Below are 18,692 nucleotides of genomic sequence, written 5' to 3' on the forward strand. Positions count from 1 at the left end.
TTATTTTGTTTAGATAAAGTCCTTATGTATAAAGAGTCATAAGTTACTCTGTTATTACATGTTTGTGTGGGTGGGTCGGAGTTACCCAATTATTTTACTTGTAAATATGTATTAGGAGTCAGAGTTGCTCTGTTATTACATGTTTACTTGGGTCGGAGTTACCCAAATATTCTGTTGAAGTTAAAACATGTGATTAGGAGTCAGAGTTACTCTGTTATTTACATGTTTCTTGGGTCGGAGTTACCCAAACAATTTGTAAATGTAAATATGTATTAGGAGTTATAGTAACTCTGTTATTACATGTTTACTTGGGTCAGAGCTACCCATGTGTTGTAAAGAATAACATGTATGTAGGAGTCGGAGTTACTCTGTTATTTACATGTTTGTGCGGGTCTGAGTAACCCAGATTTTTCAGAGTTTATGTTAATTTCTAATTTATAATTTGTATAGTTCAGTATAAAATTGAGAGTCTGAGTTATTGCGATATTTACATGTATTTTGGACTTCTGATTTATGCGGGATGCTTGGTAAATAATCAACATGTAAATTAAGAACAATAGGTAATCAGACATCAATGATTAATTTACTCCCTGTACATGTAGGTTATAGTTTCCCAAATTCACACTCTGTTTTTATTTGTTTAATCTGTTGGGATAATAATTAAATCTGCACTCAAGAATAAATATTATTCATGGTTTCTTTATTTGAGAGTCTGCAAGTTTATGATCTCACAACTGGCATTAACAAATTTGAGATCTGTATTGCCATTAGCATTGTGAGATGTCCTTAAGTCTGTAAAACACTTGTTTTATAATACATTCTCTTCTTCAGAAACAATGCCACCAAAGAAAAGGACCAAAAAAGGGGAACCTTCGGTGGATGTGCCCAGTACCCCCAGCTCAGGGAGTAAGCGAAAACGCGGGACTCCGATTCAGCAGCCAGAGACTGTGACACAGAGTGCTATGCCAACCATTGACTATTCGCTTCTGGCTAAACACATAATTGAACAACAGAAACTAACAACCAATGTCAGTGAGAATGGACTTGTTGAGGCAACCGTGCACCAAAGTGGGGAAGCATCCACACCTGTGAACACAAGCGTAGAGCCGGTGTCAAATCAGGACTTAGTCAATCCCGCAGTGAATCCGAGTTTGACAGATGGAACTCCACAGTCGACTCCCATGGTCCCAGCTTCAGCACTTGGTGCCCTATTGGACAATGTTTTCACAGGTGAGCCAGCAGGCAGTAATTCCCACACTAATTCTCAGATTCAGTTAACAGATTGCGTGCCTCTTGGGGCTACAGTTTCTTCCAAATTAAAACTTAAAATTTGGAACAATGAATTTGTTGACTTAAAACTTCTCCTACCCAACTCAACTGAAGAACCCCTATCTATAATGGTAAAAGCTGGCAAAATTGAACTCCATCAAGCATCTTCAAATAAGAGTCCAATAACAATTCATCAATGGACAGATGCCTTTCTGATTTTTAGTACCATCTATCTACAGAAGTTTCCTCAAGAGGCAAGCAATCTGTTGAAGTACATGTTTACCATTCGCGATATTAGTAAACTGCATGGTGAGCAAGCATGGAGAACTTACGATGAATCTTTTAGGAAAATTAGAGAGACATCCCTCTTACCATGGGAAAGAGTGGTATCAGAATTAAGATTAAAAGCAGCTTCGGTAGGAATTAGGCCTCCAAATAAATTTCAAGGGAGTAATGGCAAACGCCAGCCCTTTCGTCCCAGATACTGCTTTGCATATAACAAGGGGCAAAAATGTAACTCCCACCCATGTAAATTTTCCCATACCTGCCAAGACTGTAATGGTCTCCACCCCCGATCACAATGTACAAACCCTAGGTCCAACTCAACCCCTTCAAATAGACATGTCAGTAGCACTTCCAACTCCGATAAATCCAGTAAAACTTCAAAATGAGTTACATGGTTATGAACTAGAAAAACTAAATTTTCTAGTTTCAGGGTTCACAATCGGTTTCCGGTTAGGTTGTGTCAAGACCCCTTCCCTTCACCCTCCTCATAATCATAAATCAACTTATGAACACCCAGATATTATTGATGAATATATTATTGCAGGTTTAAATAAGCAGAGAATTGCAGGTCCTTTTATGCAGCCACCCCTACCACATTTTAAAACTTCTCCATTGGGGGTGGTCCCTAAATCTGAACCAAATAAATTTAGAATCATTCATGACCTTTCTTTTCCGAACCAGGATTCTGTTAATTCAAATATACCCAAAGAATGTTCAGAAGTTCATTATGATTCTGTTGATACTGTGGTAGCATTAGTGCGTCAGTTTGGGGAAGGGTCGCTCATGGCTAAATCTGATATTAAGGATGCATTTCGGATTATACCGGTTCACCCTGCGGATTATCATCTTTTGGGTTTCACATGGCAAGGCCATTTTTATTACGAGCGTTGTCTCCCTATGGGGGCAAGCAGTTCTTGTCAAATATTTGAGCAGTTAAGTACGGCTCTTCAGTGGGTAATGTTGAACAAACTAAAGGCATCAGGAATGTGTCATATTTTGTATGATTTCTTTTTCATTAGACCCCTCAACTCACAAAATTGCAAAAAGGATCTGGAAAATTTCTTGGCTTTATGTGGTAGAATTAATATCCCAATGAATATGGAAAAAACCTTTGGGCCAGTGACATGCATTACTATATATGGTATCGAGGTAGATTCTGTTGAGATGGTGAGCCGCCTTCCATTAGACAAGCTTGAGAAATGTAGAAATTTAGTGCGCCAGTTAAATTTCGCATGTTTAGTAGTGGTTCCGGGTAGGGCCTTTTTACGCCGGTTAATTGATTTGACAATAGGGATTGTGAAACCGCATTATTTTGTTCGTTTGAATAAAGAAGTTAGAGCAGATTTGGCAATGTGGTTGCACTTCCTTGAGAATTTTAATGGAAAATCTGTGCTTTTTCCAGAGGAATGGGAATCTTCTGATATCACTAGACTATTTACAGATGCTTCTGGTTCATTAGGATTTGCTGCTGTGTTTGGTTGTAAATGGTTTGCGGGAGAATGGACAGAGTCTCTTTTTCCCATGCAAATTGCAGTTAAAGAATTGTTTCCAATTGTATTAGCTCTAGAAATTTGGGGGTCTGAAATGGCAAATAAGAAAATTCTCTTTATGTCGGACAACATGGCTGTGGTAGAGGTTATAAATAAACAGTCGAGTAAAGAGAAAAATCTTATGCATCTTCTTCGTCGTTTGGTACTGGTTTGTCTATCAAATAATATCTTCTTTAAAGCTAAGCATATCCCAGGAAAATACAATGTGGTAGCTGACAGATTGTCACGTTTGCAATTTCAGAAAGCACGGGAAGAAGCGCCATACTTAGAACAACAGACAACTGTCGTTCCGGCACACCTATTGCAGATTTGACCTCTACCACACGTTCTGTCCTAGCCGCAGCCTTATCACCTTCTGCTCGTTATGCATACAGGCATTCATGGCAACTTTTCCTCAATTTCAGAAGAAATCCAGTATCTTTACCATTGCCTATTACAGATATTTGTAACTTTATTGGTTTTCTCTTTGAAAGGCAATATAGTTCTAGCAGCATTGCCTCACATATATCTGCATTAGGTTATGTTCACAAATTGATAAATTTGACAGATCCGACTCAACGCAGGGGGAATAAGGAAGCATACAAAATATTCTACCTTGACTAAATCAGTGCTGCATTATGACGTCATAGTAGGCGAGATGACGTCATTTTAGAACACAAGTTTTCGTATTATTGGTATTCACAGGTGTAATTTAACACGAGAAAATGAATAGGAACTTTTAAAAATTCACAAATATAAATTGTTCTTATTTTGTTATGCTGTATTCTGTCATTTTGATAAAAATCTACGACCGGTGACGTCATATGTATACATCAAGTAACTTGGGAATTCACCATGTCGTGTAATGAGAATATGGCTAAGACGGCATGTACAAAGATATGTAAAATGGAGTTTAAAAACAAATATCGTGAAAATTATGTGAAATCAATATGGAGATCAGCTTATTAAACAGGTATGTTAATCTATTTTCATCGATTATATTTTCTTTCGAAGACAGTCAGCTATATACATATCTCGGTCTGCCTTTCCTCTGTCATTCGAGACAAAAATAATGCAACAGAACAACAATAAGCTGGATATTTCAAAACATAAGATTTGTACAGATGGAAAGTTTGCCTTCTAAAATATTTGGAAAGTGCTGCTAGAATCCCGAGTTAAGCATGGTTTTACAAAAAATCTCGGTTCATATGTATAAAATTGAAAACAGCGGGTGAGGTTTCGTGCAAATGTGTATAATAATTATTTTCACTGACAGTACAGTGGGATTCTAGCAGCACTTTTAAGGCAGAATAGATGTTTTCGACTATATTGTTTACTCAAAGAAATTATTAATCTCCGGGGTATTGTTGTTCTGTTTGCTTTTTTATTAAGGAACTTTTCGCTATACATAGAAGTCACGTGATGACGTTGAGGTGGCGTAAATCTTTGCGTTAGACGCGGTTTTATCTCTATGCAATAGTTAATAATAGTTTACGTTTATCAGCGGTCTTGATAAATTATCAAATTTAATTTTCTTCAAAAAGTCTAAATTTCCCGAGAAATTATTTATATGCTTCCTTAACATACCCGCGAAACTTTTATCGTGCGCAAACTACTAAAAGGTTGTCACAAGCTACTACCCTCTCAGGATGCTAGGTTACCAATAACTAAAAATATTATGCACAAAATTTTGAGTGCATTAGTCTTTACTGTTCCACAAGCTTTAAATCGGGTTCTTTTGCAAGCCCTTTTCCTTCTATGTTTTAATGCATTTCTGCGATTAGGGGAGGTTATCTCAAAAACGCAAGCAGATAAAGACAAAGTTCTTCAAATACAAGACATTAATTTTATGGGGGTAAAAGGTAACCCTTCAGCAGTTCAAATTGTTCTTAGACATCATAAATCTCAAAAGAACAATGAGCCCATCATTATATCAATTCAAGCCAATCCTAGTTCACAATTTTGTCCAGTGCATAATCTTTATAGATATAAAACATTATTTTCACATGTTTCAGGCCCCTTCTTCCAGTTTGTCAATGGGACTCCAGTCACATATTCTTATATCAACAGTGAACTTTCAAAAGCGATAGCATTTGCTGGTCTGGATCCCAAGCGCTATAAGGGGCACAGTTTTCGAATAGGGGCTGCAACACATGCTGCCCAGCTAGGTTATTCTGAGACTTTCATTCAACATTTAGGAAGATGGAACTCAAATGTTTTACATAGATACATAAGAATTAAATCTTTTCAGTTGTAATTAGAGTATGAACTTCTCCACCCCCTTTTTCTATATCAATACAATCCATGGTAGGTCAGTGTTCTAACTGCTGCTATTCATTTAGGTTGCAGGACAGTGTTTTTAACTGCTGCTATTAATTTAGGTTGCAGGACAGTGTTTTTAACTGCTGCTATTCGGTTAGGTTGCAGGACAGTGTTTTTTAACTGCTGCTTAATGTACGTCAGCATAGGTTTAGGTTGCAAGTATTAAAGAGGGATGTCGCTCTATAGCCCAGTACCTGATATGTATATAAGTAGATGTAGTTTCATTTGTACAGTACAGGATAGTGTTTAACTGCTGTTTTGTCAAGGCAGCTAATTATTGGTTCTTGTTAAGTGTTTCCATTTCTACTATTATATTAAGCATAAAGTTGCATGCAATCTTATTTTTCTTCAAAGTAATATAACCACTGCCTGCTGGTTCCATCTAACAGATGACTTTTCATTTCATATGTTATTTAGTCATAATGTTTTCTTGCTAATTTTTCAACACTAGATGCCAGGTCACTGTTTATCTGCTGGCATATATGTTAATGTCATTCATATTTTTTATTTGTTTATTTTTTTTCCTGCATTGTATTGTAAATTAAAGATAATATTCCTGTGCTCAACCTCACCTTGGATGGCACAATGAGCTTGCCAAACTATGTTCGTCAATCACATTTGGTGGCATATTTATTTTTGTAGTGCCATCTTTTTGCTGTATACCTCCTGTTTTTATATTTTTTGCAAATATTGTTTATCTGTAAATTTAGGGGATCAGTATATTAATATGTATTTGTGCGATTACCTTTTGTTCTGATCCCCTATCATGTGATGTATATATTTTTTCTTATTTCGTCATTTTAATAAATGACATAATTAATCTCAACAATGGTGTTGATTTTATTTGAATTTATCACAGCAAAAACATAGCTGCGGTGAGATTGTGCAGCATGAGGAAACATAAAACAACAATTATGTAAATAATTTCATTTATGTGTTGAATGCTGTTTATTTTCTTTTGTCTAAATGTAAGTAATAAGATGTTCTATTTTATTGTTCAAACTCAATGTTTTGATTTTTCTCCATTTGCTGGAATTCTCCCAGGCCTTTCAATTGTCGGGTTCCACGTTATGTAATTTTCCTCATTTTTCCAAGCGGTGAGATTGCGCAGCATGAGGAAACATAAATTTATTTATTGAATAAAATGATATTATGTCAGACCACATGTTAAAAAGGAATATCAAAATAAAATTCTTTCACATTGAAAAATTGCTCCTTTTTCAGTTCAAAGACGAAAAGAGTATAAATTCTGACCGAGATATAAACTGCCAAAATTTCTTCAAGCATGTTGTTCAATCCATGTTTATTTAACGAATAAGGTATCATTCTTAAACATCTATCGGGCTCTAAATACGGGTTGGTCGCGTGATTAAATTCAATAAGGCCCCAAGGGCTTTTTAATGAATTTTATATTATACCAACTAGTATTTATATCCCGATAGATGATTTTGAAATGATACATTGATAAATTATTTATATTTACGAGGGCTGTTCAATAAATATTGTCCTGATATAACATACATTACAGATATCATATGACATTAAACTTGACTTTCTCTCATAATTGAATCTTTTATGAATTTATAACATGACAGTTTATGTGACCACCTTTCATCACATAGTTTCATCGTGAAAAGCTGGGAAACAAGCGCTTTTCGAGACACTGCATTATAAATGAATGGTAAAGAATCAGTAAACTAGAATGAAAATAAAAGCTTCATTTATCCAAAAGAAATATTCACTGAAAGGTGTGAAATGTACAGCAACCAATGCCTGTTTTATAGACAAATGAGCTGGTGGATTTCAATGATAAAAAATTATATAATGGTCATCAAAAAATGGGTACCCTCCTTGCCAACAAAATTATAACAACTTATGTACTATTCGCCAAATTTCAACAAATAATATTTGATGATGTATGATTGACTTTAAAACACATAGCAAATTTGATAGATATCACATCGGGAGTAGTTTACACTGTTTTTAAGAAACGTTTAAAGGTAAAAAAAGCTTGGCACTCAAAGGTCACCCTATATTTTGAAAAATGAGTGAAAACGACAACGTATACGAAATTCTTAACAATAATTTTAAAATATCAGTTATATTAGTTACAATGTATCCACGTTCATTTTTTTTTTCAAACAGATATGGGAACATGAATCTATTTATTAAAACCCTCAAAACAAAATTTACCATAAGATGCACTTGATAAAAAAGGCGAATGTCTGACAAGAGCACAGGTATTCAAGAGCACAAAGATAGTTGTTCAAACTCGTATTCGGAGAGACAGTTTAATTTCTGGAGGAGTCTAGAAAGCAATTTTTTGGCAAAAAAATCAAAAGCTTTATCAGAGGAAGGACCCAGAATCAGGAATCCACTACATTAAATTTCTTTATGACAGCGTCCAAACCCTGAACAGAAAAAGGGTTTTCGGGATAAACAGAAAGTTATTGTTTTTTCACGTTTACAATATTCGCCAAAATCTTTGACTTTTTGATCTGTTTCTATTTCCAAACTTGAAAAAAAAACACCTTTCAGAGGGAACAACAAGTCCATGGGAAATCATTGGATCTGACATTTTCCAGTATACTAAGGGCCATACCCAAAAATGAGTCCTAAAAACAATCAGAAATTGGAAAAAAAATGTTACGGACATGCACTTTACTTAAAAGAGATTAATTAGTAAAATCATGAAGACTAAATCATTGAAAAGCGTCTTTTGCTTCTTTCTGAGCACCGAAGACATTATTTATTGAATCGCTCTTGTACATGTGTGACATTCAAACTTTATATTTGCCTGATGGTGACTTTTAACTCTTGCAGTGCTTTATATTTCAAACCCAACAGCATGTATTTAATCCATTGAACGTGCGTCGACCCTTTATGCCGTCATAGAGAAATAACATCGAACGTTAAAGACATTCGTGAAACGTTTTCTATACAGTCATACATACACACTGCTTTCAGTAGTGCTATATAACGGAAAACATTTTAAATGTAAATATAATGTTTTCTATCTCACATTACTTAGCTATGACGTTAAAAGCGTTCAATTATAGTGGCATATACATGTAGCCTATGACGATGACGCACAAATCGACACTTCGCACTTTCGTACTTGCGAAAATATAGAATAAAAAATCCTTGTCTCATTCGTGAAATAAACTCCATATAAAATATTCAGAATACCCTATTTATTTTCCTGATTAAAACAAGTGCTTCATACATGTACCCTATAGTCTATATCTGTTTTGGAATTTTTTAATTTTTGAAATCTATACAAGTGTTGTTCGAAAAGCTGTGATTGTTGCCATTCTTCGTTATATTACTTATTACAAGATAATAGATAAACATATGTAAAAGTAATTGTTTTGTTTCTGTGTGAAATTTCATTCCATTATTTAGATATAGCAGAACTCAATTCACCATATTTTGAAATTAACATGTTTTGCACCCGCAGAGCACGCTTAAGGGAATGTAACGTCAAAATAAAGCGTTAAGAATTTCAAAAAAAAAAAAAAAAATTAAAAAAATGATAATATCCTTAAATATACATTTCCTCGGTATATTCTAATGCCTACTCATTAAATTCTTTGTCTAAAACATTGTACTTGACAATATATTTCTTTTTAGAACTGTTTTCGTTCTATATATATTCCCGCACTTTCTAAAGAAAGGTCAGGTTTACATAATGTTGTTACTCATGTCCGTCTGTCCATCCGTCCGTTTGTCATACTTTTCTTCCTCAACGTTCTCCTACATTTTACAAAGTAGCTTAATCATCTTAAGGGAGAAAGTTGGCAGTGTCGTGTTGATTTGCAGACATGTTTCGAAATTTTCATTTTTCCATGGAGGGGGGGGGGGGGTCAAATTGCGGTCGAAAAATGATGTATTTTATTTAAAAGGACCCATCTTCCCTGAACTCCTTCCCTTCTACCCTGCGAGGGTATGTTAAGGAAGCATATAAATCATTCTCGGGAAATAATTTTAGAGAAAAACAAGTTTGATAATTTTCAAACACCGCTGATAAACTTAGCCTATTATTAACTATTGTATAAAGATAAAAGAGTGTCAAACGCAAAGACGTGCATCATCAACACGGTATCACGTGACTTCTATTAATACTCAAGTAGCGAAATGTCCCCCTGGAGTTGAATAATTTCTCTGAATAAATACATGTAATACAGTTAAGAACATATATTTTGTCTTAAAGGAGCTGCTAAAATCCCAAGGTCTTATAAGTAAAATAATTATTCCACATATTCGCACGAAACCTTAACCGATGTTTTGAATTGAATACATATATACTAAGATTTTAGGTAAACTCTTGCTAAACAAGTGATTCTAACAGTATTTTCCAACTAGTTTAGAAGGCAAACGTTGCAGCTATACAAATCTGATGTTTTGAAATATGCAGCCAATTGTTGATCTGTTGCATTATCACGAATGACAGAGGAAAGGCCGATCGGGATACGAATGTATCTGACTGTCTTTGACAGAGAACATACTCGATGAAAATCATTAGCATACATGTCTAATTAACATCAACCTAAATGAATAACACATGACATTCACGATATTTGTTTTTATAACTCTATTTTACTAATGTCTGTAGATGTCGTATTAACCGAATTCTCTATACACGACATGAACAATTCCCAATTTACTCGATGTACATATATGACGTCATATGTGGTTGATTTTAATGAAAATGACGGATACAGCATAACAAAATAAAAACATTTGGTTTTTATTCATGTTTACACGTTTCTATACATTTTAAGAGTTAATTTCATCTCAATATACAAATATTACGAAAAGTTGTGTTTTAAAATTGAAGTAATCACGCCTACTATGACGCCATTATGTAGCACTGATTTAATAAAAGTAGAATTTTCTCTATGCTTGGTTATAACCCCTGCGTGAACTTCTCCTACAATTTACACAGTAGGCTTATCATCTTTTGGGAGATGGTTGATTGTGTCAATTAAATGTGCAGTAATTTTTCGAAATTTTCATCTCGCCCCGAGGGATCAAATTGGGGTCGAAAATTGACGTGTTTTTAAATACCTTGGTTCCCAGGGACTCTTATACATTTTACACAGTTACCTAATAATCTTTTGGGAGAGTTATTTTTTTTTTGAAAATTAAGTTAAACATCAAGGTCAAGGGATAAAGGATCACAGCATTCTAGGAAACATCTTGTTAAAAGTAATGTATACATATCAAATGTGAAAGTCATATTTCTACTCCATCAAACGTTAATAGAAAATGCAACATTTTTGAAAAGTAGGTCACAGAGTCAAATCATGATACATTTGGAAAGCTCTCAAGACAGGTAATATACGAGGGTCATTCTAAAAGTTCGTAGATTTTTGTCGTAACTTTTTTTTGAATGGTAACTTTTTTGTAAATGGAGAAAACGCTACAAACTGTGATCGAGATTAAAAAGCAGATTAATTTTGAGAAACGTTATCAACGTTGTTTGACGTTAAAATGTCGGTTAATCGTGCTCAGTGGTGACATAAATGTTGCTTTAAAAATTGCTCAGCATTAGTTCAATTTAATCAAATGGAATGAAACTTCTCACATCGACAAATTAAAAGTTTTTATTTACAAAGATATGTTTATCTGTAATCTTGTAATAATAGCATGATGATAAGGAACATTTTCTACGTATTTTCTGAATGACCCTCGTACATGAATGTATAATATGAATGCCCTATCATTTCTCTTTCGAAATGATCAATTTAACAACAATTTCATTTTTTGAAAGTAGGTCGAACTTCAAAGTCACGGGTAATACAATCATTGTATATTTAGAATGTTATTGTCACTGGTAAATACCTAAGTTTCTGTATCTTCTCATTCAAAACAATATGACCATGATGACCAAAAAGAAATTTGTTGTGATGACGGACAGATAGACTGACATACAAATGAGATTTAATTTCCCCTACCTTTAACAAAAGTGGGAGACAATAAATGTCTTTGCTGTTTTTGAGAATAAGATTTATTATGGAAAAAGTTCCATGTGCATATTTATATATAAATTGTTTGAAATGGTGCCAGTGGTTCTAAAGAAGAAGATAAAATGTAAAAAGCTTGAAGACAAACAGATGGACGACAAACAAAATGTGATCAGGAAACCAGAAAAGCTTAAACAAACATTAAACGTATGATTAACAAGTTTAAGAAAGGGTTAAAGAAGCTGGGTGGTCGTGGCCATTTTAAGACTATTTTGATCTCCTTTAGAAGAAGAACAGAATATATAGATACAATAGAACGATCAAATTTCAAAATTAAAATGTATGAAATTTTTCTTTGCCAAATTATCATAGTTGACAGCTTAAGATATGATATCTTAAGCTGCTAACTAGAGTTCGCTTGCACTAAGCAGCTGGAACTACTTTGGTGGTCTTTACATGTACATGTATATTTCCTACTCCACTTTTTGAAGGAATAACTAGATATATATTAAATGAATATTTTCCCGAATTTCGAAACCTTATTTCCTACTTTCTTTTCTTTTTGAATTATCCCACCTTGCTAAACAAACAAAATCGTCTGCATGGCAACTATGCAGTTATTGAAAAGAATGAAAGAAATCAGCATATTTATGATAAATGAATGTCTTTGAGATCACTGGTATGAACAATAGATCTGCGAAAAAATATTTTTTGCTACCAAAGCTGGGAAATGACGTTAATGTGTTTATTCTAAGGAAACGAATGATCGTGAAAAACGAAACCGCATGGATGAGGACGGGATTCTTGCCTAATCTTAAACATTCGGCAACAGACTCTTTCCGAATTTACAGCTTTGACAGCTAGGTTGTGATACATGTACTTATTTACATGTTCGGTTTAAAATATAGATAAAAAGAAGCGCAAATAAAATCCAAAATTTCTGTGACCTACAACTGTCAGGATATTTGAGCAGCTTCCCTTTACATTTACGAACTTACCGGATAAAAAATATACCCATTTGGATAAAGCAAAATATAATATCATAACAGGTAAGATTTTGTGTTAAAGAACTGTAAATAATTGTTTGAGAAGGTTGGTAATGATTCGACAATATTTGAGAACATGTGTTTTTGTTAGACGTATAAGTTAGTCATTCTGAATTTCAGCAACGCTAATGTTGATGTGATATATTCATACGCACTGTTTTGATGCGTAAATATCATAGTTGAGTGAAAGAAAATTTCATTTTATTAATTTAAAATCTTAAATTTATTAAATGATACGCGCATTGATGAAAACCTTTTCTGCTCAACATTTTTCTTTGATACTTCGATCAAATAAATAAATACAAAATTCATTTCTTAAGTGACATTCTTAAGGGGCACCGACCCTCTGATAAGGGAGATAACTTCAAAGTACACAATATGAATACTAATCACAGTTTTTTTAATAAGAGTTTCTTAACCCCTGAGTAGTCAATTCGATGCAATTTCAATTTCTTTTGCCAATTTCTTAGTAATTGTATTATATTTAACATTAACATTTGAATCTAAAATCGAATGCCTTATTAATTTAATAAGTTGTATCATTTTAAGCATCATTTTAAAAATAGCTTAATGTTTCAAGTACTTCATTCAGCATTTTTATTATTATAACTTTTTTCATATGAAGAAATCCTTAGAAGAGAGATAACTTCTCCTCACAGATGTATTTTTTTTTTCTTACAACCACATACAACATTTTGATTTTCTGACTTAGGAAGCATCGCTTCATGATGTTTTCTGAAATGATTTCAATTAATAGGTATGATACAAAAATTATTTTCATTTGCGCCTCACATATTAAATTTAATGTTGTGATAATAACTCATTACTCTTTCTGTTTTCTGTGTTCAAATTCTTTAAATCATGATCTGGCATAAAAATCATTTGTGAAAAAATAAACATTGCTTCATACTTCAAACTATTTTCAATGTGGCACTAATGTTATAATTCTTCATGAAAATCAGTATTAATTTTTTTTTATTTTCTAAATTGAAATCTATAGCATAGGGTCTGTCCCCTTGAACATCATCATTTTTGTTGTTTTCATTGAGACCTACCGGTCTTCTCAACTCAGCTATGTTAAGGACCTATATGGAAAATGTTACCTTTGCACCGTTTTGATATGTATTACTTCTTTCTAAAAATTGTAACAAAGCATCTAAATACTTGTAAAAAATGTAATATAGCTATCAATAATGGATAGGACTGGGCCGTAGGTATCACCAGTTATTTCGCACGTATCAGCTGTTTGTCACGTGACTTGTATAAAAATAGAATTGTTAAGCTGAATGTAGAAAATGGGGATAGTGCAAGGGCATACGCTTGTTTTTCAAGAAAAAAAAATGATACACATTTAAAGAGGTTTATATCGTCTACCCAAATAGTGCTTGGAGTTAGCCAGTGCTGTTAGCAAAGAACTTAAAATTTTGCCGTAAATGCTTATAATAGCTTAAAATTTCCGCTTCGCTTAAATTCTGTTATAAATAAAATTAATGTTATGCAAACCAAGATCAGCTCCCAGCTTTCTTAAAAATATATACTATATAAGCAATAAATATTCCAAATTTCAGCTCAAACAAAATAGTCTCTGCCCTTGCACTTTTGATGTAAATCACGAATACGCTCATCGTTTTAGCGATATTCTCTACATTCCTTATCCCTGTGCAGCTTCAATGCTACTGGATAAATTCATATTCTACAGTCCCTGAAACGTTCTACTTTCCCATTTTTCCGTTCGCTCACCGTTCGTTCAGCGTGCGTTCAGCGTTCGTTCACCGTTCGTTCAGCGTGCGTTCACCGTTCGCTCTTCGTTCACAGTATTGCGTTCACCGTTCACCGTGCGCTCGCGTTCACCGTTCACAAAACGTTCACCGTTCGCTCTTCGTTCCGTTTACTTTGCGCTCACCTTGCGTTCACCGTTCACTTATCGTTCATTCTTCATTGTCATTCGGAACTCCGAAGTGAAAGGACTTATCTTTTTGATGGTAAGGATTTACTTGTTTTTTTAATTAAATAACTTAGATATCGTTTGAAGAATAATTATTTCATTGCAAAAATTATCTATGATATTTATTTTTCTATTATTATAACTCCGATGTTACATATTTCATGAATTTTCCCTGGAAAATAATTAATACATTAAGTACCTACATGTATGTAGAACGATGCTAAAATATTAAATTAAAAACGGGCAATATACAAATGCTTCACGCACGGCATCAATTTGATGTAATTTTAAATTGGACAAATTATTAATGGATGTATAATAATTAATCGAAGTCTTATACAGGGCAAGAATACATAGAAAAATTACTTCTACAGTAACACGTATTTAAACTACATGTAGGTTTGAGAATTATGAACAGTACTGCAAATATTCAGTTAATTAAATTTCTTTAGACCTAATTAAATTGATGGTGTGGTTTTAAATTTTAGAAAAGACCAACTGTTTAAAATAGTCTATTATTAGAGAAGAAAAAAATCCTTCCTTCACCGTACCTAAACATATGTTTAAAAATATGTTTTTTGCTATACAGTATAATTAAGACACCCCCCCCCCCCTTCGGTGCCTTTTCTCCCGAAATAAAATTCTTCTTGAGTTTTTTTTCCAGTATATTTTCATTAATATTTAATTTTTATTGTAACACAAGAAAATCAGTCTTAAAACCAACATCAAACAGTCATTAAAGAATAGTATTTTAGTATAAACTTGTGCCAACAGCAGTATTTTAAATTGGCAGGGAATATGTTTCAAATTCAATTTAAAACTTAATCCTTCTAATTATATATCAGAATTATTTTTTTTCTATAGGAATGCAAAAATCAGATCTAGAAATAATAGGGAAAAATATTAAAATTTCTTGGAATACTAGTGACTCTTTGCCTTCGGCATGTTCGGTGAAACGCGATTTCCACACCTCCACTGTGTCGAATTATTTTGATTGACAGCACAAGCACGCTACTACAAATGTAGCACGGACTTCCTGTGAACTGTGTGAACTTGATGATGGAAAATAAAAGCCAATAATTACTGTCAAGTGGATTTGTTAATCTATTAAAAAAAGATTTCCTTTATTGCTTGGAATATTTAGGAAAAATAATTAGAATTTTTATTTGATACAACATATGTCTGAGAATTGCGGGGGTTATCTCTCTCTCTCTCTCTCTCTCTCTCTCTCTCGTACATTTCTCTGTTCAATAAAACTATGACAACACATTACTTATTTACATTAAATCTACACATGTATTACAAATAATTTGAATGCCTCTTTCCAACATCTTGACCGAGTATAATCACGGCCGTTAAATGTCTACAGATACATGAAGAAGTTAGCTAAAATAATCGTAATAAAAGAATAAAAAGGCACATATAGAATATTTTGCAGTAGAATTTAAATAAAAGGAGAATTTTTATGCAGTACGATAACAGTCAATGTCAACAGATAATTGTGAATTTTAAAAAATTCCGTTATTTTACTCAGAATGGCTTTGGCACGGAAATACATGTACGGTTGTTTCAACCCCGTACAATGTAATTAATTAATTCCATAAGTAGTAGTTTTATCTTCAGAAGTCTACATTATCTTATTAGTGAAAAGAATAAGCATAATTATTTATTATATAAGTAGATTAATTTATTTTTTAAGTACACGCGGTAACAAATACACGTTAAATTCATGTTATTAAAATATCGATTTAAACATAGGTATGTGCACAAAAAAATGTTTTTATTTATTAAGTCTTTCCACCTTTCTGTGGAAAGACTTCTTGAAATGCTTATGTTTATTATTATTATTTTTCCGTTATCGACTTTTGAACCAAAAGACTTATCGAAAAACTTTTTGCTTCATGACACTGGAAAACAAAAGTTATTTCGAAAAACTACCCAAGGCGCACGACCTATGACCCCTTTCGGAGTTACGACCCCTTTCGCAATAAAAGCTTGTTATCGCTACTCCTCCGAAACCGTAAACCGTAGAGATACAAAACCTTCAAGAATGTCTACGCTACTTTAGGAGACTCTTGAATCTATTCATTGCAAAAGGATTCGTAAACCCCTACAATGAATTACTGCCCCTGAATGTTTGCGATGTTTACGATAAACAAGATCTTTTCTTAAACAACAAGGCGTAGAGATATGGGGCTAACTGCAAAAGATTCATTGACCTTTGACCTTGAAATTAAGGTCAAGGTCGAAGGTCAAGGTCATTCAAAATATGTAAAATTAAGCCTTTTTTATAGCTCTTTTGTTCTTCACCAAATTTTAAATATCTTTGCATCTTCAATATGTATTCTTAAAACCATTTCAGGGATTTCATGCTTGTTCCCTAAGATTGACCCCTCTAGTAGTTAGTGCCCCTTCCAGTGTAAAACCTTGTTATCGCTACTCCTTCGAAACCGTAAACCGCAGAGATACAAAACCTTCAACAATGTCTACGACTAATTTAGTACACTCTTGAATCTATTCATTGCGAAAGGATTCGTCAACCATTTTAAGTAGTTATTGCCCCTTACAGATTCTGATGTTTACGAAGAACTTAAAACTTCTTAACGACAAGTCATAAAGACATGTGGCCAATTGTATGAGATATTTTGCCCTTTGACCTTGAATTCAAGGTCAAGGTCAAAGGTCAAGGTCATTGAAAAAAGTATGAAATTGCTTATACATATTTATTTTAACAAAATGAACTTGACCTTTGACATTGGTAGTTGACCTTGACCTTGACCCTTACTCAAGAGTTTATAACATATTTATTATTTATATAGGTTTGATCCAGCTTCAAGTGGTAAACTCATGTTTATGAGGTTTTTTTTTTGGATGACCTTGACCTTTGACCTTGATACCATCAAATTTATCAAATATCCTTATAAAACTGTTTTCAAATGTCTCTCCGTACCCTTCAAGCCTGACGTATAAAAAAAGTTCTTCCTCCTGGTGAGAAAAGCCTTCGTATCTTTACGCATTCGAAACCATTGACCGTAGCGATGCGAAACCTTAAACAGTGTCTTCGACAACTTTAAAAACTTTTACCTTCAAATTTAGGTCAAGGTCAAAGGTCAAGGTCCTTAAAAACACATATTATTAGGTCTTTCCACCTTTCTGTGGAAAGATCTCTTGAAATGCTTATGATTATTAGGTCTTTCCACCTTTCTGTGGAAAGACCTCTTGAAATGCTTATGTTTGTTATTATTATTTTTTTTCCGCCGGACTTTTGAAACCACAAGACTTATCGAAAAACTTTATAGTTCATGATACTGGATATCAAAAGTTATTCTGAAAAATGACCCAACGGATTTGAACTTTGACCCCTTACACAGTTATTACCCCTTTTGTCGTAAAGCTTGTTATCGCTACTCCTCCGAAACCGTAAACTGCAGAGTTTCCAGACCTTCACCTATGTCTACGACTTAATTAGTAGACTTTAATCCTTCATTGCGAAAGGGTTCGTAAACTCCTATGATGAATTATTGCCCCTGAATGTTTGCGATGTTTACAAATATCAAAATCTTTTCTTAAACAACATGTCGTACAGACATGGGGCCAACTGCGAAAGATTCTTTGACCTTTGACCTTAAAATTGAGGTCAAGGTCAAAAGTCAAGGTCATTCAAAATATGAAAAATTAAGTTCTTTTTATACCTCTTTTGTTTTTTATCAAATTTAAAACATCTTTGCATCTTCAATATGTACTCTTAAAACCATTTCAGAGATTTCATTCTTGTCCCCTAAGATTGACCCCTCTAAAAGTTAGTGCCCCCTTCAGTGTAAACCCTTGTTATCGCTACTCCTCCGAAACCATAAACCGTAGAGGTACGAAACCTTCAACAATGTCTGCGACTAGTTTTTTACACTTCTCACTCTATTAGTGCGAAAGAATTCGTAAACCATTTTAAGTAGTTATTGCCCCTGCCAGTTTATGATGTTTACGAAGAACAAAAAACTTCTTAACAACAAGTCATAAAGACATGGGCCCAACTGCATGAGATCTTTTGACCTTTGACCTTGAAGAATAGGTCAGGGTCAAAGGTCAAGGTCATTGAAAAACTAGAGGAATTGTCGATTTAAGCTTAAAATCCAAATGACCTTGACCTTTGACCTTGATATTTGACCTTGACCTTTGACCCCTTACTCAAAAAGTTGTATAAAGAAATATTCATTACCTTTATCTAGATTCAGCTTCAAGTGTTAATCTCAAGTTTATCTCTCTTTTTTTTGATGACCTTTGACCTTGATAAATGACCTTGACCTTTGACCCCCTTTGACCCAAAGGTCAC

The 18,692-nt window shown here is 33.7% G+C and overlaps 1 protein-coding gene across 1 annotated transcript; it reads left to right on the forward strand.

Annotated features, from left to right (window-relative positions):
• Positions 1–6: 6 nt before the first annotated feature.
• On the forward strand, positions 7–5,340 carry LOC134239317 (uncharacterized). Its single transcript, XM_062721488.1, has 3 exons — positions 7–1,230; positions 3,346–3,663; positions 5,099–5,340. The coding sequence occupies exons 1-3, from the start codon at positions 837–839 to the stop codon at positions 5,338–5,340; spliced, it is 954 nt and encodes a 317-aa protein (XP_062577472.1). The 5' UTR covers positions 7–836.
• The last annotated feature ends 13,352 nt before the right edge of the window (positions 5,341–18,692 follow it).

This window comes from Saccostrea cucullata, unplaced genomic scaffold (genome assembly GCF_032062105.1).
Source record: "Saccostrea cucullata isolate Sc308-1 unplaced genomic scaffold, CSIRO_AGI_Scuc_v1 ctg4887, whole genome shotgun sequence".
Classification (NCBI taxonomy): domain Eukaryota; kingdom Metazoa; phylum Mollusca; class Bivalvia; order Ostreida; family Ostreidae; genus Saccostrea; species Saccostrea cuccullata.